General features: G+C 48.2%; 3 protein-coding genes across 3 annotated transcripts; 2 read left to right on the top strand and 1 right to left on the bottom strand.

The window, feature by feature from the left end:
* Positions 1 to 294: 294 nt before the first annotated feature.
* Positions 295 to 3,633, top strand: LOC112900918 (thylakoid lumenal protein TL20.3, chloroplastic). Its single transcript, XM_025969693.1, has 6 exons — positions 295 to 732; positions 837 to 866; positions 1,395 to 1,501; positions 2,099 to 2,133; positions 2,919 to 3,047; positions 3,125 to 3,633. Exons 1-6 carry the CDS (start codon positions 407 to 409, stop codon positions 3,314 to 3,316), a joined length of 819 nt encoding a protein of 272 aa, XP_025825478.1. The 5' UTR covers positions 295 to 406; the 3' UTR covers positions 3,317 to 3,633.
* Positions 3,634 to 3,820: 187 nt separating this feature from the next.
* Positions 3,821 to 5,290, bottom strand: LOC112900928 (NAC domain-containing protein 7-like). The gene is made up of 3 exons (XM_025969700.1): positions 5,063 to 5,290; positions 4,697 to 4,968; positions 3,821 to 4,580 (listed from the first exon to the last, which is right to left on the bottom strand). Exons 1-3 carry the CDS (start codon positions 5,262 to 5,264, stop codon positions 3,978 to 3,980), a joined length of 1,077 nt encoding a protein of 358 aa, XP_025825485.1. The 5' UTR covers positions 5,265 to 5,290; the 3' UTR covers positions 3,821 to 3,977.
* A 16,115-nt stretch (positions 5,291 to 21,405) lies between these two features.
* Positions 21,406 to 22,663, top strand: LOC112893282 (auxin-responsive protein SAUR36-like). The gene has a single exon (XM_025960524.1). It carries the CDS (start codon positions 21,678 to 21,680, stop codon positions 22,269 to 22,271), a length of 594 nt encoding a protein of 197 aa, XP_025816309.1. The 5' UTR covers positions 21,406 to 21,677; the 3' UTR covers positions 22,272 to 22,663.
* Positions 22,664 to 24,857: the final 2,194 nt, after the last annotated feature.

The following is a 24,857-nucleotide window of genomic DNA, read 5'->3' on the forward strand; positions in this document are numbered from 1 at the left end:
TTGTCACATTTTATAGGCTTCAAGTAACTTAAATGACTTTTTATAATTAACATTTCTTCGCGCACCACCCATAGTTTTTTTTTAGGGCTACGCACCACCTATAGTTAGGACTTTAGGGTTGGGCTTGCACGAGCACCCCACAAAAATCATGAGAAGCCCACTAGGCTCAAATGTAACACACAAACAGTAACGGCCCAATATCTTCTGTTTTTTTTTCTCCGGGTCCGTGGCCCGACGGCGGTTACGTGTTCGCGCGCGAGCCACCACCCGTGATCCGTCCGTCCCTGTTCCCCAGTCCCCACCTCACCCAGTCTCTCTTCCTCTTCCCCACTTCACCTAGTAGCGGCCACGCGGCACCGCTCGTCCGCTCCTCCTCCTCGCCTTGAACCCAATCGCCGCCACCGCCATGACTCTTGCATCCCCTTCCCCTCTCGCAGCCGCCCCCGGCCGTCCAACAAAACTCCCTCCCTTCTCTCGCTGCCCCCCTCGGCGCCTCCTGCGCGTCTCCTGCCAGGCGACGCCCGACCGCCCGGCCTGCGGGCGCGGCAATGCGTCGAACGCCTCGCCGGCGCCGCAGCAGCCGAGGTGGCGCGCCGCGGTCTCCGCCGCGCTCGCGGCGGCCGTGGTCGCCGTGGCGATGCCGGCCTACGCGGACCTGAACAGGTTCGAGGCCGAGCAGCGGGGCGAGTTCGGCATCGGCTCCGCCGCGCAGTTCGGCTCGGCCGACCTCAAGTAGGCTGGCGACTCTGCTTCTTTTGGGTCTCTCCGTCATGCTCATTCAGTCGTTTTTATCACATTGTGTTGCTGATTCGATTGTTTTGCGAATGGTTTTGCAGGAAGGCCGTCCATGTTAACGAGAACTTCAGGTGCGGGTTCTTAATTTCACTTGTAAAATACAGAATTCCTCAATTCTTCCATGCCAACTTCTGCTGTAGCTGATAGATATAGTGCATAGTCGATGGAAAGGACTCCTGTTTTTCAACTTTAATATTGAACATAAGTTAGCAATGTTGGCTCTCTGAATTGTAGGCATTAGCACACTCCATACAGCTTCACTAGTTCCCGGAAATAATGGTGAAAACCGTGTGTCTGTAAATTGCTCGTCACCAAAATTGTTAAGCATGCTGGTATTATGTCCGGAAAGTCACAATGTGTCAGTATGCATCTTTGCTATTTTCTGAGTGTTGCTTTAACACATATATGGAAACCTCTTGTTCTATAAAATGACCATGTATGGAGAAAACGTGGAAAGAGAGATGCTACAAAATTACTGTAAGTACACCAGAGTTAAACAATATTTTAGGGAAATAATTATTTGTGATATGGAAACTAAAGAAATAATAGATTTGTTATTCCTCGTCTCTTCTTTGCCTAATGCATCATTTATGGTATAGGCGGGCCAACTTCACATCTGCTGACATGAGAGAATCAGATTTCAGTGGTTCCACATTCAATGGTGCTTATCTTGAAAAGGCTGTTGCTTACAAAGCAAATTTCACTGGTGAGCAAAATAACAGCTTTTTATTATGCAGATAGGTCTATATTCTCGTATATGATGTGTGTAGTGTGCTTGATGCACATAATTACCTTCGTTTAGTGGTCAGTGGTCCATTTGATGTACCTTACCAGGGAAGCTACTCAACAAGAGATATAATAGAAACCATCTTAACTGCTACTTCAACAAGCACCACACTATCATTGCAGTATAAAATCAGAACAGGAAGCTAGCTGCATTATGTTTTTGTTTCAAGTTGATTCATCACTGTACTATTTATTTTTATAGTTTGGTAGTACTTCTGGGCTTCTGGCATTCCCTTAAGAGGGGAACTGACTCAAATCTAGCTATCTGGGTTCTCATATTTGTGTGCTTAACATAATATCTAGGAGATTATTGAATCATCATTAGAAATCTCCTTTATTGTTAGCCAAAAACAAAGTAAATTACAGAAGTGGGGCTCTGTATTTGAATTTTTTTTATCCTAGTCCTAGTGATGTATTTTTTAGTTCATTTGAGGGTATGGCCTTAAAATAACTTAGTATGTTCATTCAGTTATTTTGTAATTTATTTTTCACAGTGCTATTATTTTCTCCTTTTCAGGTGCTGATTTGAGTGATACATTAATGGACCGCATGGTAAAACCTGAATTAGTACTTTTAGGCTAGCTTTGTCATATTGTTCCACCATACCAATATTTTGTCCAAATCAATGTGATATCTTGTGTTCATTGAAATACATGGTCCATATTTCCATTGATTGTAGGCATAGATGGAGCATACACAGCTAAATTCTAGGTCAGCATTAAACGCTGCCCCTATGCTTTCTTCTTTTGATGTAGTAATAAACTATGATGGTGATAATTCTGCCTGATTTTTAAGGTTAAAAGATATTGGAATAGGATCCAAGTTGGTGCACATGTTATCTCCACTTTTAGTTCTAATACTAAGAACTGTTGCGTTGGCTTCCTCTGTTTCTAGTATCCTTTCAGCAAATCTTTGAGTAGCGTGGAGAAACCTACTTCACTGGCAGTTCAGAGTTTCAGGGGTTGTAGAATGAGATAGAAAGTACAGGATGTTAAAAAAGAATGTAATGAAGCATAATCTTCGTCAGAGTTGGTGTGCTTTTTTATTTTTTCCAGAAAATTATATGTAGCAGAGCTATCCACATAAATATAGCCAGATGAAACCAGGTGTAGTAATAGAATCTTATACTTCTGCTGGTGTTATATATTTAATGCTTGCATTGTTAGACCCACAACTCTTGATTTTCAAGATTTGAAGTGCTATATACCATGGCAATTGGCAATTAGTGGAGTCTATACTCCTGTTCTGAATCTTATTATTGGAAGTTGTCTAAATACATATTTTCCTGAAAGATTTGCAGTTCGAACAAATTTTGACACATTGTATACTGCTGACAGGTTCTCAATGAAGCCAACCTTACAAATGCTGTTCTTGTACGGTCAGTCCTCACACGTAGTGACCTTGGAGGAGCTATCATTGAAGGGGCTGACTTCAGTGATGCTGTTATTGACCTACCACAGAAACAGGTATTTAGTTAATTAAACGGCAATGGGACATGGTCGATTTTTGTGCGAGCTCTTAATCTCTGACACTGTTTTTGCAGGCACTGTGCAAATATGCAAGTGGGACCAACCCCATAACAGGGGTAAGCACCCGAAAAAGCCTCGGATGTGGCAATAGCCGTCGAAATGCATATGGGAGCCCTTCATCCCCTCTGTTGAGTGCCCCACCACAGAAACTTCTTGACCGTGATGGTTTCTGTGATGAAGCTACTGGTATGTGTGATGCAAAGTGAGAGATGATTTATCCAGCATGGAAACTGGTGATGGATGTGAATATACATTGGAGATCGAGTGAAAGAGCAGAATAGTGCAGAGAGCTCGGTCGTTTTTCTTCTCCTCTTGCAATTGTTGTAAGTTTGCAGCGGAATCAGGTAAACTTCAGGATGTAGATGAGAATATGAGATACGGGCGTTGAGCACTGAACGCCATATATAGCATAGTAAGTATATGAAATAGATCATATCATGTGTTTTCAGAAGCCAGTATATCCAAAACAGAAGTCCAACACTGGAGTGTCTCAGTAAATAAACTTTTCACTCCATTTCACAAACATTGCTGATGCATCGGCAGCGACCAGAACTGCCATTCTAGATGATGGACCGCACAAATAGACGTCCATCGACAGCTTGACTATTTTTACAAATTGTCAAGTCAGTTACTGAAGCTCCTTAGCTTCAGCTTTCAGCTAGCTACCTTATTAACATCAGATCCTGAGACCTGATGTCAAACAATATATATAACCACTTTGGTTACTTGTTTATTATGCATATGTATATCTTCATTTGCCACGAAATGTATTGCCTGCTATATATATTTGTACACTATAAATCAGATTTGGGAGGTATATATGAATTGTATACGGCATCCAATGGATTCGTGTACGTTCTTCAGCAGCTATTTCCACAGGTCAGCCTCGCCGCCGCCATTGCCAGACGTGGAGGCGTAGTCCGCCAGTGCCTCTTCTGGCTGCTTGTTCTCAGCCTGAAACACCTGCGCCGGGTTGGAGTAACCGGCCTCTTTCGGGGTGCCGTCACCGTGGCTGAACAGCTGAGAAGCGAAGAACTTGTCGAGCACCCTCCAATCGGTGACCGAGTCGTCGCCGGCGGCCATGTAGGCAGGGTCCATCGCCGGTTGCTGCGCGGTGTACCTGGAAGGCTCGTCGGACTGGAGGCTGCAGCTCCCTTGGGCAATGTAGGCGGGAGGCTTGGGGCTCTCCAGCTGAGGAAGCTGCTGCAGGAAGGCCGCCTCCTGGCTGGGCAGGAGGTGATGGTACTCCAGCTCCGGCTTGCAGTGGTGGTAGAGCTGCTGGCCGCCGTACCCCGCCGCCGCTGATGCGCTCGGAGGGTGGTGGTGCATCATCAGCTGCCTCGGCGACGAGCCGAGGTTCGGCATGAAGCCGGCGACGTGGTCATCGAACCAGCACGGCGCCCCGTCGGCCATCCTCCGCACGGTCGCCACGCGCTTCTTGAACACCCGGCAGACCACCCATCCTTCCTCCTGAACCATTCACGCACGGGCAAGCAGAAGGCAAGTGCTGTCAGCTGAATCTGAATGCCATGATCGATCACATGGACGGCTTGTTCAGCTGTGCAGAGACAGGTAGGCGTACGTACAGGGGTGGTCCCGTTCTCGGTGGTCTCGAGGCGGTACTCGTGCATGATCCAGTCGGACTTCTGGCCGTTGGGCGCGCGGCCGCGGTAGAAGACGAGCGTCTTCCTCATCCCGACGAGGCAGTTCTTGGTGTAGATGGGCTTGTCCCGCCCCGTGGCCTTCCAGAAGCCGGCGGTGGTCGCCCGGTTGGTGCGGGTGCCGGTCGGGTACTTCTTGTCCTTGTGGCTGAAGAAGTACCACTCGTTCTGCTCCTCCATTCCGATCTTGCACTTCTCTGCCCATCCCAAATGTGATGTCAACTGAATGTGTGTTCTTTTAGTCTCTGTTGCATGAACTACTTCTGTCAGAGTGTACGTATTATTTCTTACCTTGGAGATCCCAAGGCTCAATTTTGTACAGATCGACGTCTTTTATGACGTCGAGGTCGATCTTGTTCGACGCCACCTTCTTCCTCAGGTAGTAGTCGACGAGTTCCTCGTCGGTGGGGTGGAAACGGAATCCAGGGGGCACATGGGAGAAAGTGTCCATCCTATTCCGCTGATCCCAGTAACGACTGCACGGGGGCTGCATAACAAAAGATTCAGTACAAGGTTTCATCATCAGCAATTTAAGATGCCATTACCATGCAGTTAAACTCAAAGCCACGTAGTAAAAGGTTGCCTATAGCTAGTCATACGCCTTATTAGTCATCTTATATGAAGGGCAGACATGCATACTATGATCATGTATACACAAACCATGTCTATACAGACACCAGTAAGAAGCACGCATATATATCAGGATCGAGCACAAACAACCTAAGCATTTCAGCTCTGAGCATGCTATACAGCAATGGATCAGAAGTTTTTGTTTCATTTCCGTTTGGATGATATTTTCAATCATGGCAGCAGATAAAAAGTACCATACTTTCATCATGTATACGATTACCAGATTAATTCATTGGGCCGTTTGGTTCCTTTTGTGCCAAGGAAGCTAGCTTAGTAGTGCACATGCGGACCTTTCTGCTGAAAGAAATGTATACTACTACATGATCAATAAACAGCATGGATATGCATCAGCGCAAAATTAATCTATACTCCCTTTCTTTGCCCATATGATGATAGATTATATGCCTAAATATTTTTAAAAATGATAATACACTAATTAGGAATATTTGTTTTACTACATTTTGGACAAAGGAAACTTAAACCAAATGTACCTACTTAGCCTCCCATTGTGCGAAAAAACTACACAATTGCAGAAGATAAGAGGGTCTAACTGACATAAAATAACCTATTAATATGCCATCATAAACTGAAACAAACCTTCATGAGACAAAAGGTGGGAACGAGAAAATAAAGAAGAAAGAAAGAAAAAGAGTGGGATGGTTTTGCTTCAAACACTGGAAATTTGCAGAAATTTATTTCACAGTAAAAGCAGTTCGAATTTCAAACAAGAATTAGGATGCTAAACTTGTGTTAAATTTTCAATTCAAGGTGTGTATATTTACATACGTAATTCTGTAAGGATCTCAACTGTCTAACCCTAGTTAGTTTTATGCAAACAAACACAACGTACATTAAAGACTACCCCATATAGCCATGTATCCGAATTCAGGTGCATGAGTTCGGATTTTTGGAATACCTTATAGCCATGTATCCGAATAAAATTCCTCAAAAAGAATGTACCCAAACAAATTAAAACCTAGTTCAGTGTTACCGGACACTGCCAGGAAGTGTATCCACAAAACTAGGCAAACGAAAGAAAGACGAAAAGAGAACAACATTGAAGGGAAGATGAAAACAGAAGCCTCGATCTCTTACAGTGTACCGCAGGAAGAGGGGAAGCCTCACAAAGCTTTGTGCACCAAATCTTGTTCGCCGGCCCAGCGACGAGTCCTCCGAGCAAATCACAGACCTATCAGAGCACAGTCCCAAACACACAACTCCTCCGAGGTTCTTCTTGTATGCTTAGTTGGAGGCGGAAGCACGCAGATAGACACAACACGCAGCCACCTCAACGAACTTCTTGTATGCTTCCGCCCCAGCTGAGATGGAGATGGTCAGCTAGGTACCCGGCCTTCAACGAATCAGTACAAACGCGACGATATATTTATAACGAGGACGCGCGTACGGGGCGAGAGCTGGAGAAGAAGAGAGAAGAAGAACATGTATGAGACTACGAGAGGACGGGGCTTACCACCAGTCTGTAGCCCGCCTTCACTTTATATACCAGCGGAAGCTGTCTAGGTCAGTCCAGTAGCAAGGCAGCACGCCCGGTCTCGCTTTCACCGCCGGAGGGGGAGGAATGGAAGGAGAGGGACAACACGGCGGAGGGGGGTTGACGCGGACCGGTGGGGCGGAGGGTGCGCGCGGAAAGCGCGGATGGATTGCGGGCAAAGTCTGGGGCGCGCAGAAATCCTGGGATCCCTGGATCCGCCTGCGCCCTTTCCCGATTGGCCGCCCGCCCGCGTCCCCTTTCCCCCACTGTAACCGCCACCACCTCCACCCGCCACCAACAGCGACCGCCCGCGCGCGCTAGCCGGGCCAGCGGCTAGCTAACCCCGGCCTCTTCCTCGTCCGCGATCGATCCGCGCGCGCGTGATCGAGGCGCCGGCCCGGCCGGCTTGCTCGTCTGATTTGTCTACCCTAGCTAGTAGCCGCACCGCGTCCCTCTCGCAAAGGGGGGAGAGAGGCAGGGGCGCCGGCCGGGACTCCGGGAACGCGGTGGGATGGAGTGGAGTGAAATGTAACGGGGCACGCGGGGTTGCGCCCACATATATACGGGTGGTGCGGCCGCTGGAAGCTTAGCTGGAGGCGGAAGCACCACTACTGCTAGTGCTCTTCAGGCCTCATCAGCTCGTCAGTAGGGCACACCCTGGCCGATCGAGGCCAAGCTTTCTGTCTAGATAGTATAAATAATTTTCACTTCCATCCTGATCACGGTCGCTCTGTCGATCTGCCTGGACACGATCGGTCCACTTCCGAGACGGCCGACCTAGTATATTTTGATGGCGACCCTGCTCCAAATGGAAAATCTAATAAAGGAAGCCAAACACCTTATCCCTGTCGATCGATTTAGCCTTTTATTCAGATCTGGTGCCGCAATTTTACTATAGTAATCAAGTACTGGGATAAATATCAGTGCTGCAATTATACATCTTCCGACTTCCGGTGCGACAAATTCTAGCAGGCTCGATCCATCGTGATCGATGCTGCTGGCTGCTGCCCGGGTCATCGGTGCTGGAATAATAATAGCAATCCAGCCAGTTGGTGAGAACTGAGAACTCACAGCATGCATGCAGTCACCTACCATGGCAGCCGAGTCGAATCTATCGATGACTGCAACCAGGGTAGTTATATATGAACGAGCCTTATGCATGACAGAACAAAAGAAAGAAGAGAGCTGAACCAGAAGCATTCCCTGTATATATACTACGTTAGCCAAAGGGATAAACAATGTCTATATGCGAGGCGAATCGGAGAGGCCGCGTTGTCGATCGCGGGCGCGCATGCCGAGGCCGGCAGGAGGAGTCGGTCAGGCCGCGGCGGCGGGTGGTCCGGCGTGGGCTCGACCTGATCATGAGCTAACCTTGCTTTCGCCCCGGCTTTCCGTGGATAGCCGCTTCCTTCAGCTTCTCCTTCAATACTGCCCTGCCCTGATCTGCTAGCAAGGTACATACTGGTAGTAGTGCTGAGCAGCTGCTGATGGATGAACGCTGGGCTCCACACCCGCACGAGGCCGATTGTCCCTTTTGCAGAACGGGAAAGCGGGTCTCTCGAAGATTCCGGCCCTACTAATCCGTCGTCGGTAAGTTTGCCAAACTGATCGATCGACCGAGGGCTCTACAGAAGGCCAACAAGCATGTGTCGATGATGATCATATCGTTGGGAGGAAAATGGATGGTCCTGATGATATGAACAGCAAAGCAAAGCTAGTTTAACATCAAAATTTGGACAACCTATAGATGACTAGACGCAGTTCAAGGTGGGAACCCTAGCTAGATATAGCACTCGGTGCAAATCTTTGTGGGCGTGCATATAGATCGTTCGAAGCATTATAACTGTTGTTTGTGTAGTGTGGTCCTCAATGTGGCATGCACGCGCTTTGTTCGCACGCAAATAGGAAACCATTAGGACGTCTAGCTAGATGGCTGGAAAGAGAGGTTTTGTTGCACATGCATGTTTCTTCTCTCAAGAAGATGGATGGGATGGAACAACTCACACGCGCGCCTTTGTGAATTGTGATATCTGTGTACTCCTCACGTGCACGACTGTTGCTCTATAGTTCAAGCCACAATCCAATGCTTTGATATGCAGCAAGCTCTTTGTATATTAATGACCTCATAAAAAAAACAGGACTTAATTATGCGCTCTTACATGTGTAATGCTACCTAGTCAACATGCATGACTTGCTCAGCCAAATATCTTTGCTCGGGGTGGGAGGAGACATATATTTTAGGATTTTATTTTTCAAGCGGCATCCAAGTTTTAGGATTGGGATTCTATGTAGGATCTTTTTTAAAAAAAAACAAGTTATAAAATAATATAGCCATCATTCTATCAGGTTTGAAAAATACGTATATTTTATATAAAACATGTGATACATTATAAAATATGCATGGAAACCCTTGCTGACTTGTTGACCTGAACCTGAATGGGCATGTTCTAACATAAGGAACCTAACCAAGCGAATATTGATTCTAATAATTTTAGTTGAATTATGTGAGCTTTAGTGCACTTCTTAAATAACTTAATCACTTAAAAGGTCCCAAATACTAATGCTTACATTAATTTAAGTAGTCCAGCATGTAAAAGAGTTCATAGACACTATCTAGTTTTAGATGTTGATAAAGTTTCTTGCTAGGATCAGGATCCCCCTCACATAATATAGGATCATGGTACTATATATATATATATATATATATATATATATATATATATATATATATATATATATATATATATGAAACTAGGATATACGGTGAGATCATGGTCATTTCGGCATCATGGAATCGTTAGATTAAACTTTCAATGATTTGCGCATATCGTGGATCCAGACACAGCCTTGATCATGATAGTACTCTCATCACCAGGATTATATCAAAAAATCTTGCTGACCACAATTTATCACAGTTCTTTTTAAAAAAATTCAGTTGCGTGATGACCCATGTGTGCTAGTGTCGTGGCGCATGCAACGTAGGATATTATTATTCTAGAAATTGACAAAAATACGAGCAGGTATATATATATAGAATGGATTTTTCATATGTATATATATAATATTATCCTTCATTAATCATTATACATTCCATTATCCTAAACCAGCACCAACCGCGTGACTAGCTAGGGCTATCTATGGGGTCGGTGCAAGTTGACGGGTTAATCAACAGACTAAACAATATAATGTTGATGTCCCACTGATAAATTAAACTCGTGTTCCGTTCGACACGTACACACGGGCGCGCTCGACCGTGCGAGGCTCGGCATGATGGCGATGTCGGGAGCAGACGCCGCCGCGGCCGGGTAGCTTTTCGAAACCCCCCACACAAGATCTCAAGAAGCATTGACGGACAAGACCGGGACCGATCGATCAAATGGATATACAAATCAGATGTACGCCCTGGCCGGTCTGACGGCGACCGACTGATCTATCGACCGATCGAAGAGGCACACCATAAATGTATGTATATATATATATATATATATATATATATATATATATAGACCACCAGATATACAAGTTGTATTAATCGTCGGAAGCATTTGTGTGGACGCTAGCTAGCTATTGGCTGCACCTTGTACGTAGTGTATCTATATAATCGATCTCTTGGAGAGAAGTGAAGCAAAAGGGTCGGATCGTATCGGTCTGCTGCTGTGTATACGGTGTCAAATTTTTTTTTTTAATTTGGATTGATTCGCCGAAGTTATGTCGGCCGTCTGATCTTCCTCCGACTCATGATTTGGAACTTTATAGCCATGCTTTGCATGTCCATCGGTTTAATTAATTAGGAGCTTCGTGCTTTTGAGGAAATAGTAGTACGATCAGAGATGGTAGAAGGTCTTAAAATTTAGCCTAGATATCTAAGAGCCGGGCTCTAAAAAGATCGGACTCTAATTTTATACAATTTTAAACTAAAAACATATAAAAATCCAGTAGAATTTGTGAAGAGACCACCGAACCCATGATTCGCTACCACCCATACGTTCGCGGCTGCCCTTCCGGCCGGCGGCCGCATGCGGTGACAGCGGCGTGCTGTCAGACTTTGCATTGGAAGAAGCGGCCAGCCAGCAACGGACGGCAGGTGCGAAAAGTGTAGCAGCAGCAAGCGTGAGGCGCAGCCGGCCAGCGGCCAAGAATTCTGCATCGTGCTATAGCTAGCTAGTTCCAAATTTAGACCAGGCTAGGCTACCAGTAGTGGGTAGTGATGCCTATGTTAATTTCCTTCCGAAAAAAAATTCAATGTTCAGGCTTCGTTTGAAATGCAGGATTTTCATTATAACTCTTGCTGAAACTAGTTCAGGAGCGAGGAAGCTTGTGAAATATACTAGCATTCCAGATGGGCCTCGTTGAATACATAGGAAGCTTGTAAAAGGAGAAGTATTGCTTGTAACTTCAAATCATAGTCATCATTGCTAAGACACACCATGTAGTTGTGATTTGCATGGCCGATGGACTACTGCACCATTATTGCATGCTCGTCACAAATTTGCCACGATATAGCTGTGATGAGTAGAGTGTTGTGTTTTTTGACTCATCTTTTATTTCAAGGTTGTTCGCGTTGTGTCCTTTGATCCCGTTGTAACAATGAGCGCAATACTTTGCCACTTATAGCTTCATGGCACATAAATTAATTAGCGTAACCTTTGAAGTATATCTCCTCTGGTCAGATGCTCTTCTAATTGGCGGATTGTTTATGTTGTATATGTTCTAAATCCTTGATAAGTACTCCCTCCCTTCGTTTTTGGTGGGCGCAATGACTATCCAAATTTATTTTTTACTGTAAAGTTTTTCTGTAATATTTATTCAAATATAAAATCACAATCATTGTGAAGTTCTCAATCTACAAATCCAGTGGTTTAATTTCGTGGCATAAAATTATCAATTGTCATTATTAGACTAATTGTTGGCCAAAGCGTGACTTTGAACAGTTTACTGCGCCCACTAAAAAATGAAAATGCGATTTAGAGGACTTTTTCAAAAAAATAATACAATTGGAGATCTTTTAGTAATCAAAGATCTAAAAGCATATGTATCATATCATACCATATTATATTAAATGCATTATTAATGTGTATGTAACAAATTTTGTTGTTATATATGTATGATCAGATAACAAATCAAAAGGCGCTTCATTAGCTTGACTTGAGTGGATGACCTTCATGTCGATTTATTGATCATCTTGCAGACATCGCATTGCTTGATGCATCGACATGATAGATTGCATTGTATTATGCATCGATGGTACGTCCGCCTTTTTTTCCCGTCCTGGAAACGTGGGCCCGGCACAGACACAACATCTTATCCACTTGCATGAAGAATTATAGAAAGGCCGCCCCTATGGAGAGCACGAGCTGTAACTTTGGCTCTCTTTCTTCTCCCTCATCAAGTGCCACTCGCTGTAACTTTCATCGTCAGGTAAGAAATGAGAGATCACACTGCCAAAAGTGCAGCACCGCCGGCCGCAAGGATCGCCAGCACCCGATGCAACAAACTGCCACTCGTGTTGGGTCGGAGTAGTAAAACTTTTGGTTTCGTTTGATGTGGTACTCTCTCCGTTCTGAAATATAACGCATTGAAGGGTTCAAAATTTGTATTATTCTAGGATATTTTAAAACTAATTATTTTCAGCCAACTATAAAATCAGCAAAATGACAACTAGAAAAGGTATTGAATAGGTGTACATGAGTATTTTTTCATCTCCTTAATCTGTCATGAAAAGTTTTGAATACCCAATATTACATGAAAGACGCAATCTCCGTGGATAATTTCTTCCTATCTCCAACGATATCATCAATGTGGAGGTGGTTAAGCCCAATGATGCTAAGGCATCATGGTAACCCCAAAGCAAGCCGGCTAATGTCGCAGAAAAAAAAAGCAAGCCGGGTTAATTACCGGGGCGCAAATCACCCATGGTCGGGCCGCCACAAATCATTAGCCGTCGACGTGGCGCTCCCCGGTTGGTCGCGGCGGGCCCCTGCCGGGCCAATGGGGAACTCGGGAAGGGGGCGTTGCGGGCTGGCCAATCCTCCTCGGGCCCCACCAGAGCTGCGCTGCACCCACCCACAACCTGCTCGGCGTACGCCATCATGGCGGCCTACGGCTCTACGCCACCAACTATACATACCGGATACAGTACGTGTACGCACATGTAAAACTGGCGAGGAAAAGCGCCAGGAAAAGGTAAAAAAAGGCTGCTGAACCCGCGTGCCCGCAGATATTTTACAGATCTATTTCCGGGCCCGCCACGCAGTAACTCTGCGGCCTCCACGGCGTCCGGGTCCCACATGTCATCGAGAGAGGTCACAGCAGAGCCCAGGGGGACAGGCGCGTGCAGGCACGCAGGCCAGAGTCAGAGATCAGTCATCAGTGTGCTACTGTGCTCATGTGGGCTCTGATTTCTGGCGCCGTACGTCTCTGGAGCCTGGCACCGTATTTCTACAGCCTTTTCTTGCCCCGAGCGTATTTGTACAGCTTGGCACTCTTTTATACAGGCTGAGGCTGCAGCAGATGGATGGAGCCAGCTAGGTTTTCCTCTTACTACCTGCTAGGCTGCTGCTGCTGCAAGTGTTCCTAGTTTCTGTGTGGCTGCCATTGGTCACTTGGGAGAGCAGCGATCGAGCTTGCAAAAAGAAACCCCAAAAAGAGGGCGTTTGGTACGAATGTCTGGGGGGTGCGTACTCATGTAGCTGCTATAGGGTGTATGCGTCTAGTCTAGTGTACAAGGCTTGCTCGATCAGTATACTGCTAGTGCATTTCTCTATCAGAAATTCAGGATAGATTATTGTATAATTTTTAGTTAATCTGATCTGCCTTTTGTGGTGGCCCTGTACGTGCCTTAGCTTCCCCATTTGGGCGTGTCGTACATTAATACGGTAGACATTGACATGATATGGTCGTCTAATAGGGCAGCGTCAGAGGCAGGCTAACTGTGCTAATGAGTGATCCAACAGCAAGTGATGTGTGCAGTATGGGAGTATGAGAGTTCGTTTGGTCGTCTGCTCCAGCAGGTGATGTTTGCAACTTTGCATTGCCTGAAAGATGTTTGACATAGGGCAGGCTGCTACTGGATACGATGTGCACACTACTACTAGTATACAGATGGAGAGGTATTGTCGTCGTCATTGTAAAGGTAAGTTGGTAAGGGTGAAATGTTGACATTCATTGTTGCAGGAACGACAGCTGTCGATCGGTGACCTACTGAGGTCGACAATTGGAAACTTAAATCATAGTTTGGTATCGCTGTCAAGATCATTAGAAGCAACCGGCGAAATCTGCAGGCTTGATAATTAGAAACAACTGGAACCGTCTTCTTTTACCTAACAACCTTGCACACTGACATGCTGTATCTAATGTAATGATGAAATTAACTTTAGTTGATCATCATCAGGTGCCATATATTTACCTTTTCTTTGAAAGGGGATATTCAGTATTAATAGGCTACAAAAATAATTGAGCAAAGTACAATGTCCAGGCAAGGGGATTCAGGTCATTGAGAGCTGGCAACGTGGCAAATTTTGAAATGAAAAGAGAGCTGACAATTAGTGGGCCAACATTCTCTAAAAGCCCGATTTTTGCTCCAAGCGGACTTTCGAAGAGGAACCAGCAGAACAAGGCCCACTTGTCTAGGAAAAGCCCAAATTCAGCCCATTACATTGCATAAGAGCCCATTGTTTCTTTTACGTTTTGCAGAGGCTTGGTGCAAGTAAACTGGTCGACGAGGATGCAGGGCAGCTGGTATAAAAACAAAGGATGAAACCAAACCATGTGCCCTCCTGATTCGTGTTTACCCGTAACATCATGAATCAGTATCGCCAAACAAACTTTTAAAAAACGTGAGCAGAAACCTACAGAAACGGTGACCGAATGAAAATCTCAGTGAGAGTAGATTCAGTCGCAGTCACACAACCGGATGGAGCTGGAGGCAAGGCGCGGATAAATGATGGGGGCGAAACGCGCCATGAACGACGCTGGTTTACTGGGTCTCTTTCGAAATAACTGAGCCGCGACGCCGACGTCGATTGCGACGGCCACCAGGGCTTAGAGAAGAAGGCAGCTGACGCGGCACACCCACAGGCACCGAGCGGAATCACGAGGTCTCGTCGCGGTCAGCCGGTCGCTTGGTCAGGGACGCTGCGATTTTTCCGTGCAGCTACTTGTGACCAGCAAATTGGCAAGGGTCAATGTTATGTTAACTGTGTTATTAGAAAAGAAACTCATTGGAGTAAGCTCAATAATTGAGGTCTACGTAACTGAAAGGGCAAAGTATGGTACCCTGAGTTCAGACTCCATAGGCTTTCAGATATTATTATCAACTACTGCATAATGGAGAGCATAGTCGCATAGACCATGAGGAAGCTCCGATGCGAAGGCACGATTTCAACTCGCGCACTGGTTGCTCTTGCTGCACAGAAAAGGCCAAGCAAAGAGTTCGTACGGCCTGGGCCTGTTACATCCAACAGCCGGCCTGCAGGAAACATCACTGACTGAATCCGACCTGAACAATGCGATCCCAACGGCATTCGGAGAGCAACGCAATGCAAACGCACCGCGGAATAATTTAGCACGAACGTGATGTAATTCTTGCACTACGTGTGGTATCGTGCTGTTGTGTGCGTCCTTTATCAGCCAGCAATCTAGCATTGTCAGTCGCCAGAATGGCCGCGAAAGGCCAAATTAAACCCAAGTGCAGCGCTTGAAACGGAGCACAGATCACTGGCCTTCCATGCTCCATAGAGTCAAGCTGTCAGGGGGACAAGGATGCCTGACAGGGAAACAGGTCACTAGCCGGCACAGGAAGACTGAACAGAGTATTTGATAATGTTCAGTAGCAGGTTACTAGGGGAGATTTGAGCCGTCCCCGCTAAGCAACAGGTCACTGTTGGGAACAGGTGAGTTGGAATCACAGGTGCGATCTCGGCAGATCTCTGCCATGCAGCTGTGGCATCGTTCTGGCTCTGAATCATTCGGTGACTGCGACGACCGAATATGCATGGATCCTCGTTGATCCCGCTCAGGAAAAAAAATTCAGATCTGCTCAGTTTACCGCTACTCAAAAGGTTCAGAAGTACCATTTTTTATTAAAAAAAGTGTGCTACTTGTGATCAATGAACGTTAGTTATAATCAAGTACCAATAATGTCTAACCGGTCAGTGCTTCGTCCCCCCCCCCCCCACCCCCCCCAAAAAAATGTCAGATGCATCCGAATGATATACCTTCCATAACTGATGATATTGGTCTATGATACTTGTTTCAGACCTGCACTACATTTCTGGAACAAAATAACAGACGATCTTTATAACAAACAAAACAACCATATCATATATATATTTTTTTATTTTATCTTGGAAGAGTAAGAAGCACTGTACATGGTTTGCACTAGTCAAACAATTAGCTCTTTGAGTAAACAAGTAGTACGGAAGTATTGTACTTGCCGCCTGTCCAGGTCTCCCGGTAGAAACTGGGACTTTTTCTGTATCAGTTTGGCAACTTGAAAATTGAGTACGCGCGCAGGAAGATGACACGTGCATGGCTTATGAAGAAATCAAAGAAGCTGACCGGCTCTCCACTCTCCCATTTTTAGACCTCCTGCCAGTTTTGCTCTGTGAAGGCTGCAGCTGCAGCTAGGTACCTCAGTACCTGCTTTGACTTTGTATATTTCAGACATCATCTCCTGGTTCAGGGGCGCTTCTCAGGCCAAAATTTTCTCCTGCGGATAGCGCCTCCAAGAGCTTCGTCGTTATTTAAGACTACGAAAAATATTTCCCATGGAAGTGAGTGCTGGTACAGTGAGTTTGTACGTGAGGTCCTTTCGAGGTACTTAGGGCCAGGCAATTACCTACTACTTTTTCAAGAGAACCCAATCAACGTCACTTCAGCATGCATCCAAACCAAATATGACAGCGGTTTGCCACGCTTGCACGCATGGTTCGCCCTGGATCCTGGTGCTGCCACTTTCATTCCATCAGCTTGCACTGGGACCATAGGGAAAGTACATAGCCACAAGCAACCGAACCCATACATCTTCTCATATACTATCATGTTAGCTTTTTTATGATGCGGAGGAGAAGGAGAGAAGTAACAGAAAGATTATGTTGTTTCATAAATTGATCTCGTAAGCTAAAATTTCGAACCACGAGACTGCTTGTATATCATTATTATACACGTTGCTATTGTTGAACCATAATTTATAAGCACTTCTTTTTTCCCTGCACAAACTAAGAAAATAAGTTACGAGACAACTCGAAAAACAACTCATTGCAATGGTCGCTCGTCAAATCATCTCCTGTCAATGTATATGTCTCATTCATAAGGTAGAGAAAAAAAACCTTTAGCGCGGGCCCTTGATTGTTTACTCTCATAAAGGAACTAATTGCCTGCACGGGCCCCTCAATCTGTATCCTCGTCAGGTCCAACCAATGACTCAGGATAAGCAAAGCACTCCAATCAACGCACCTTAGCTTTAACCCATGACGCGAGCCATTTGCCGGTTGTCTTCTCCCTTCTACGCTTGTTTAATCAGCTCGCGCTTTGTCATCCCGTTTCCACACCTCTTATCTACGCAAAAGCAAGCCGCCGCCCGTGACCACCCGAACAGAACCGACCGGCGACTTTTCATTCTAAAAACACCCCCTCCGTGCTCTTTCCACGGTAAGTACGGTCGGGGTACGGCTCTAAAGTATCGGGGGGAGCTCGGCGTTGTCGCGCCGCCATTGCGTCGCCGCCAGCTGCCGCCCACTTGATCTGGGCAGTTGGGCCGGGCCACTTCCCCTTTCCGCTGATCGATCAGCTAGCAGCAGCTGATGACGATGATGCGGCTGCTCTGGGGTGATATGCGCGCGGCGTGTTGGATGGTTGGATTGGATGGAAGCTGCGTAGGATATCACCACGGGGGCAGGGAGAGGTTTTCTATTGAAGTGGTTGGCTCTTAGGTCAGCGGTGCCAGCTTCCTGCTGGCTGCTGGCGAGCTCTGTCGTCTCCTGTTCTACTTCGCATCGAGCCGCAGCACTTGCGTCCGATCTCGAGTTGTTTACAGCTTCAATTCGAGAGGAGAGAGAGAGAGAGAGAGAGAGAGAGAGAGAGAGAGAGAGAGAGAGAGCGCGAGAGCGAGCTGACCTTATGATCGGTAGGGCGCCGCACGTGCTGGATCGAGATGCTGTCATGCCGATGCCCACCAACCGACGACGGTTAGCGAAGACGGAGGAAGCAGAGCGCGCCACCGATCGTGCTGACCGATCCGTGTGCATGCATGGTGCGTGCCCCTCTGCCAGCAGTTGGAACCGAAACAGACCGGGCCCGGCATTTCTGTTGCGATTCCGCCGAATGATTTCGACGGCGACTGGCCGGCCGGACGCCGGCGTCCTCACCACGGAGCTGCAACACATCGTGTTAAATTAGAAGAAGATCGAGTGCCGTACGGTTCGTCCTCGGTGATTCCTTCCGATTAGCCTTTGACGGAGATTGCGTCTGCCTACGGAGATCATCAGATAAAGAAAGCCTAGTCCGGGGTTGCGTCACTACGCGGGCACTGCTGGTCCGTGAATTGTCGTTTGTTTTGGCTTGATCTGAGGAGGAGGCGGAGCAAGCCACGGAATTCCGAGGTCCGTACCGTGCCGTACGGCTAGACCCCTACCGCCACCCCGTTGATTGGCACACGATGAGACTTGTGGTGGAGCAAAGCAGAGAGTGGACACGCAAGTCAAGCGCCATCTCTCCATCCGCTTTAAAGCGAATTTTCTTGGACCATCCGAGAGGCTGAATTCAGAGCTCGTTTCGCCGCTTTCAGTTTCTTGATTGACTCGGATGCAGGGCATTTCTCACGTGGATCATGGCGGCAGACTTCCAACTGATCGCATCGTCATGGAGTTGACAAGCAGCTTACATAATCCGCAAAAAGTCCCCCCGTGACCCCGGGCGATATTGGCTTAGGAGTTAGGACTATACGAATGAATGATGAATGTACTTGTCATGGAAGCGTGGAGCTAAATTGTTTGACCAACCAGTTGATGCTCCTAAATGGCGTCCATTAGCACCTACCCAACCCCATTTGTTCTTCCACTTCATTATCCACCTTACCAACATCCATAGCTTCGATGCTACTCCTACTTCGAACAATAGGACTCGGTCAGCTCGTCCCCGGATTTTCCCCTTTCGAATGGCATATCCTGAGATGGGTGGCAAATCACGAACTCCTCGATCTATTCCTCCAATTCAGTGATTATCTTAAAACTTTTCATCGCCGAATTAAAACTTTAGCTACTAGTACTAGCTTCCAGTAGCACTGAACGCCAGGATGTCATATTCCTGACAGAACCATGATCTGTGCAGAGATAGCCCCCACGCCGGGCACTGAGAAACTTCCTCGTTTTGGCATGGCCACTTCACCCTCGAAAAAAAGAAGAAAATGCCGTGATCAGAGTACCTGACACTCCCCAGGTGTACCTGCTGCCACCGCTGCTCTCAAAATGTTCTCCGTCCGAGCTGTAACATCCGAGGCGAATCCACGTAAAGACAGGGTAAAAAAAACAGTCACAGTTGACGCGCGGAAACCGAATCAACTAACCGATCCACCCATAACCTTCTCTTCAAAAAAAAGAAAAAGATCCACCACAACCGGAGGCAAGCCAAGCAGCAGGCAGCAGTAGAACAGTGGAAATCTTCCTGTCCTCCGCCGCGCACGAGCCCGGCGGACACGGTGGCGCTGCTGGGATCTCCATGTCGATCGCCGGCAAAGTGGTGATCACGGAGGCGGGAGAGGCCGCGCCGGGAATCAAGCTCAAGCACCCCCGGCCCAAGTGTCCCCGGCCAGTGGCCTTTGGCTTTCAGCCGGGCATGTTGCTCGTTTTTGTCCCGGCATGCACGATACACGCCCGGTTCCGTGCACCCGTCGGGTGTTGGGAAATCCTGGAACGGCGGCGTACGGGCACGCCCTTGTCCCGTGGCTGCCGGTCTCGGTAGCAGCAGTGCGCCTGCGGGTTTGAGCCCTGTATCTGTCTGTATGCGCGCGTGTTAGAATAGCCTTGTGCTCGTCCCTTTGTGCCGACCTTTCCCAGGCGTCCCTGTCCGCCGTTTGCATAGATATTGACGTGCTGCAGACTAGTATACTTGTACGTACGTGCACACGCATGCGCACGCCGTAGCTCGCAACACGTTTTCCTTGAGAGTTACAGGTTACCCCTCCTATGATCTCGTTCAGGACTTCAAGTTCAACAGCTTACAGCACTCTGTGCTACAGAAAAAAAAACCTTTTTTTGTTTAGGAGTATGAAACTGTGTTAAGAAAACGGACGGCTGGGCCAGCCTGCATCTCAGAACGGTCTTCCAGGAAAGGCACTATCCAAACGAACCCGTCAGCCAAGTTTACAGCTACCCCCCTCAATGTTCTTCTGTACTGTTCAAGGCTTCGAGTTCAACAGCTTACAGCACTCTGTGCAACAGTTTTTTTTTGGTTTAGGAGTATGAAAACGCACACTACATGAACGTTTCTGCTCATGATCGAAACTGTGATGAGAAATCTGACGGCTGGGCCAGCCTGCATCTGAGAACGGTCTTCCAGGAAAGGCCGTTCTACAAAGGCACTGACCCAACGAACCCGCTAGCCAAGTAGACAGTGGACTTTGCAGTTTGCGCTATGCAGCAGCAGCCGCTTGCGGAGATGGTGCCGAGGTGGGACCGGATCCGCGTCCTGCGCTTGCTCCGTTTCGAAATTTTCGATAGGGCCAACGCAATTTCGCCATGGAGTGTATAAAAAAGATCTGGCAAAATGTACTTGGAAGATTCATTCGGGGTCCGCAACTTGCCTGCTCGCCTGCCGAATAAACTTTTCCCCGCTTTTCGAATTTTAGGCTCCAAGTTGCTCTCGCCTTTGGTGACGCGCAGCCATTCGCTTGCAATACTGTTGCGCGCTCTCCTTTTTTTTTCTGTCGTCGGCCTGGATCCATCCTGTGCTCATCAACAGTGCTTTTACATCCACCAATGAGGTCGCCATTAATTTTCTAGAGTGAACTGAAGGGAAAAAAAATCTTTAAATTCGAATTAGATGGCGAGGCAGGGCACCAAAACATTTGTGCCGTGTCGTCCATTTTGTGAAGAAACCTCCCATGCAATCTTAAAGATATGGTAGAGGTCGGTGTTATACAAGAGCATCATATATATGCCAAAGTCAAAGGAAAAAACATTCAATCAGAGTTTCTTTAAGTGCACATGAAATTTGGCAAATGCTCATTGGAACGCGTTAGCAATGCGGATTTATTCCACCTGTATATGAAGAAAACGAAACAAATCCCTGAGATAAGACCTCGGAGCCATATGCTACGCCCCTGCAGACCCTGGCCAGAAAAAATAAACCCAACCGACTGAGGTTGAGCCGTCCCGCTTGGTAGCACGCGGCGGTGCGCGCCGTGCGCATCACACCGTCCAAAACCACCAGCGGGGGAGCCCCCCGGAGGTCGCCACCTCGAAGCGAATCTCGCCATGTTCCGCCGAAAACCCCGCTGGAATCACGCCCGGAACGATCGAAATCCCCCACGGGCCCGGGCCGAGCGCGCAGCGCGGTCGGCTCGCGCCCACACGCTCTCAGTCTCAGGCGGCCAGGCCGCGGCTCCTCCGGTCCTCCCCTCCCCTATAAGACAACCCGCGCTGTCGCGCTCCCCTTGCCACTAGCCATCAGGATTCAGGACGTCGCTTCCACCCGTCGTAACGGCACAGGCAAAGCGGGCGACAAAGCGGAGACCGCCTTTGCGAGTGCCGAGTGCGCTCTCTTTTCTTAGCTCCAGCTAGCGGTGGGATGCCGACGAGGCGGCGCGGAGGGTTCAGGCTCGGCCGGAAGCTGCTCAGCGTCTGGCGCTGGGCGCTCTGCCACCGCCGGCGCCGCCGCGGCCGCGGGTACCTCCGCCTGCAGCCGTGCCGGGGAAGCGGAGGCACCGACGGCGGCAGGTCGCCCCTGCTGGCCGCCGCCGCGGTGTGCGCCACCAGGAAGCAGCAGCAGCAGCAGTTCGTGGTGGGGCGCGACGACGAGTGCGCCTCCTCGCCGCGGATGCTGACGTGGGGGCGGTCGCTGGCGCGGCGGATGAGGCTCCTGCGCCGGCGCGGCGGCGGGAAGGACCGGCTGCTGGAGGACGCGGCGGAGGCCACCACGCCCAAGGGGCAGGTGGCGGTGTACGTGGGCGGCGCCGAGCCCGGGGAGTCGATGCGGTACGTGGTCCCCGTGGTGTACTTCAACCACCCGCTGTTCGGGGAGCTGCTGCGCGAGGCGGAGGAGGAGTTCGGCTTCGAGCACCCCGGCGGGATTACCATCCCGTGCGCGGCCTCGCGGTTCGAGCGCGCCGCCGCCGTGGCCGCCGCGGGCGGCGGCGGGAAGAAGGTTCCCGGCTGGTGGTAGCAGTAGCAGCAGCACGTGGCCGCGCGCCAGTGGCCGGTGTACATACACACATGCCCCTCAGGAGAGGAGGATCCCGATCCAGCCCCATGGGGATCATTGATCCTTCTGCTTTTTTTTTCCACTTCTTCTTCTTCTCATTAGTTTTGACTTTTTTTGGTTCCTTGCGCCCCGTTTCCTTGTGTGGATTGAGCATGTGCATGGGATGCGAGGAGGCATAGCTAGTCTGAGAGATGAACAGAGGATATTATTTAGCTACTAGGGTCAGCATGCAAAAACATGTCCTGATCCCCCCCAACTTGCAAGTCCATGTTAGAAAGCATCAAACTTGTACGTCAGGCGTGTGATCTGGTGATTCTCTTGCTTGTTGGAACTAACCCACAGATCTGTCTCTATTTTTTTTCTTTATTTGCATATGTTGAAGTGATGTTAGTTTGCACTGAAAAGGGAACAAACATCTGGAGCCCATGAAATTATCTTCTTGTTGCTATTCAGTTGCTGCCCCAAGTGTTCAATCAGCTAGAGATCTGCTCTGCTGTTCTCTACCATCCCAAAAATCTTCTGCAGGCAATGCTCCACCGATAAAAAGGGTAGCTGAGACTAGTAGCCTACTAGTAGTAGGTACCGAGTCCTCCGTACAACCGGTCGGAAGGTATTGCAAGCAACCACGGCGGATCGCCTGCCCCTCCGGAGGACCGGAGCCTTAGCTAAAACAGTTCGCGGCCTTTGTCTGATGGGCCCGTATCCGAGTCTGAGCTGCTGCACCCCGATATGCGATCACCGTCGTGTAACTCGTTTGTTTCTTTCCTCTTGTATATGATGGGAGGGGTTGGTATCCGTAGTTCTGCACTCCACGGTGTGATCCAAGCAAGCAAAGCGACCATACCATGCCATGGGCTCGGATATAAAAATGTTGGGGAGAGCTGTTAGAGCTGAGCTTCAAATGAGATGGCCCCATCCATGATCCATCCTAGAGTATTTCCGGGTATCCCCAGTGCGTGTCACACTGAACTAGGGCGGGTTCTCGGATTAGCAGTTCTTCACTGCCTGCGCATCTTGGAATGCCAAGACTGAAAATTTCCAAGTGGGGCATGCATTCAATCAAGCACACGCCGGTGGTCCATCTCTGAAAGTCTGAATGAATGAATGAAGGGGACACCCGCGGGGTCCTTTTGGTGGCTCTCGCTAGTTTCCACCGAAGCTGACTTCGCCGTGCGCGTGCGCCATTCCTATTCCCCCCGTGGCCGCGGGGGCTCCACGGCGACGCCACGCAACCGAGGAGGAGACTGGGTTGCCGGCGGCGGCTAAGGTGTCACATACCGTCCACAGAGGGTTTCCAAATTCCAGTTGCTTAGCTTGTTCTCTTTTACTAGCAGCTAGCGGTAGGTAGGTTCGCTCGTTCCGCCTGGATCGTGGTACTTGTGTACTTCGTTGGACGGGTCGAATTGCGGTGAAAGGTGCAGGCAAAGAGAGTGAGCGACACGGTAGGCGACAGTGGGAAAATATCGTACACGGCTGAGGCTTGGAGATCTCTAGTAGTTGTGTGGCGAAGGGTGAGCAGACTGTCAGAGAACCATAGAGCAACTTTCTAGCGGCGGTACTCGCTCTTGTTTCGGAACAGGGGAAGGAAGATTCTTCAGGAATCTGGAACTCTGTCCACAGTTACGACGAGTGGCTAGCTGACTTGCCAGCATTCATGGTAGGTTGATGTTTGTAATTTATGGAGGAGTAAGATAGAGCACATGGTCCTAAGATCGGCAAATTGAAGAGGTAGGACAACGGTCACTTTCGGTTTCCTTTCCATTTTGCCGAGAACTGGTGAAGCCAAGTCAGTCCACACCTGCAACTCTGCAAGTCATGCAGCGAGGACATAGTAGGATTAGTTGGGCCTCAAAGCAGAATGAGCAACGACGCTTCCTGACGTTAGCTGTTGACATAACTAGCCTGCGTACGTATTAGCTGCCTCCAGCATATATATAGCAATATGAACAGAACAGGAGCAGGTGCACTGTGTGAGCAACTGAGAATATTACTTTTACCCCAGTTGTTCCTGTCTTGATCCTTTCTTTGTTCACGGTTTCATCGTTCAGATTGGTACATTCTTCTCCTCTTAATGAAAAACACGGTCTTGAAAAAAGATAAGTACATTCGTTTGTTATCGACCCTGAGTACGCTGATGACGGTATCGACCTAGCTGTTACGTATCGTCAGTGCACACATTCAGACTAGCGATCTGTACATGCTTCTAACCTGCACGGATGCGAACAAATGGCTTGAGAGGCCTCATGGACATTTCAGTTTCAGGCTAGGAAATGATTTGGACGGGAGTTCCTCACAGAATGAGCGTAGATTGGCCTGGGGACGCCAGCAAACCTGCTCTGTTGCAGTGGCTCTTAGTAGTACGCTACTAACATTAGCAGCAGCAGCAGGAGGAGGAATATCCTAGCTTGCTCTCACATGGCCATGTGATTAATCAGAAGCGAACTGAAGCTGACAAGTGACAACTAGAGGGGCAAGTTCTGCGCTTGTCGTTGCTGACAGATGGGAACATTTTCAGCATTGAATCTGATAGGTGCATCAATTGACTGC

The sequence above is a fragment of the Panicum hallii genome, chromosome 1 (assembly GCF_002211085.1).
Source record: "Panicum hallii strain FIL2 chromosome 1, PHallii_v3.1, whole genome shotgun sequence".
In the NCBI taxonomy this organism is placed as follows: Eukaryota; Viridiplantae; Streptophyta; class Magnoliopsida; order Poales; family Poaceae; genus Panicum; species Panicum hallii.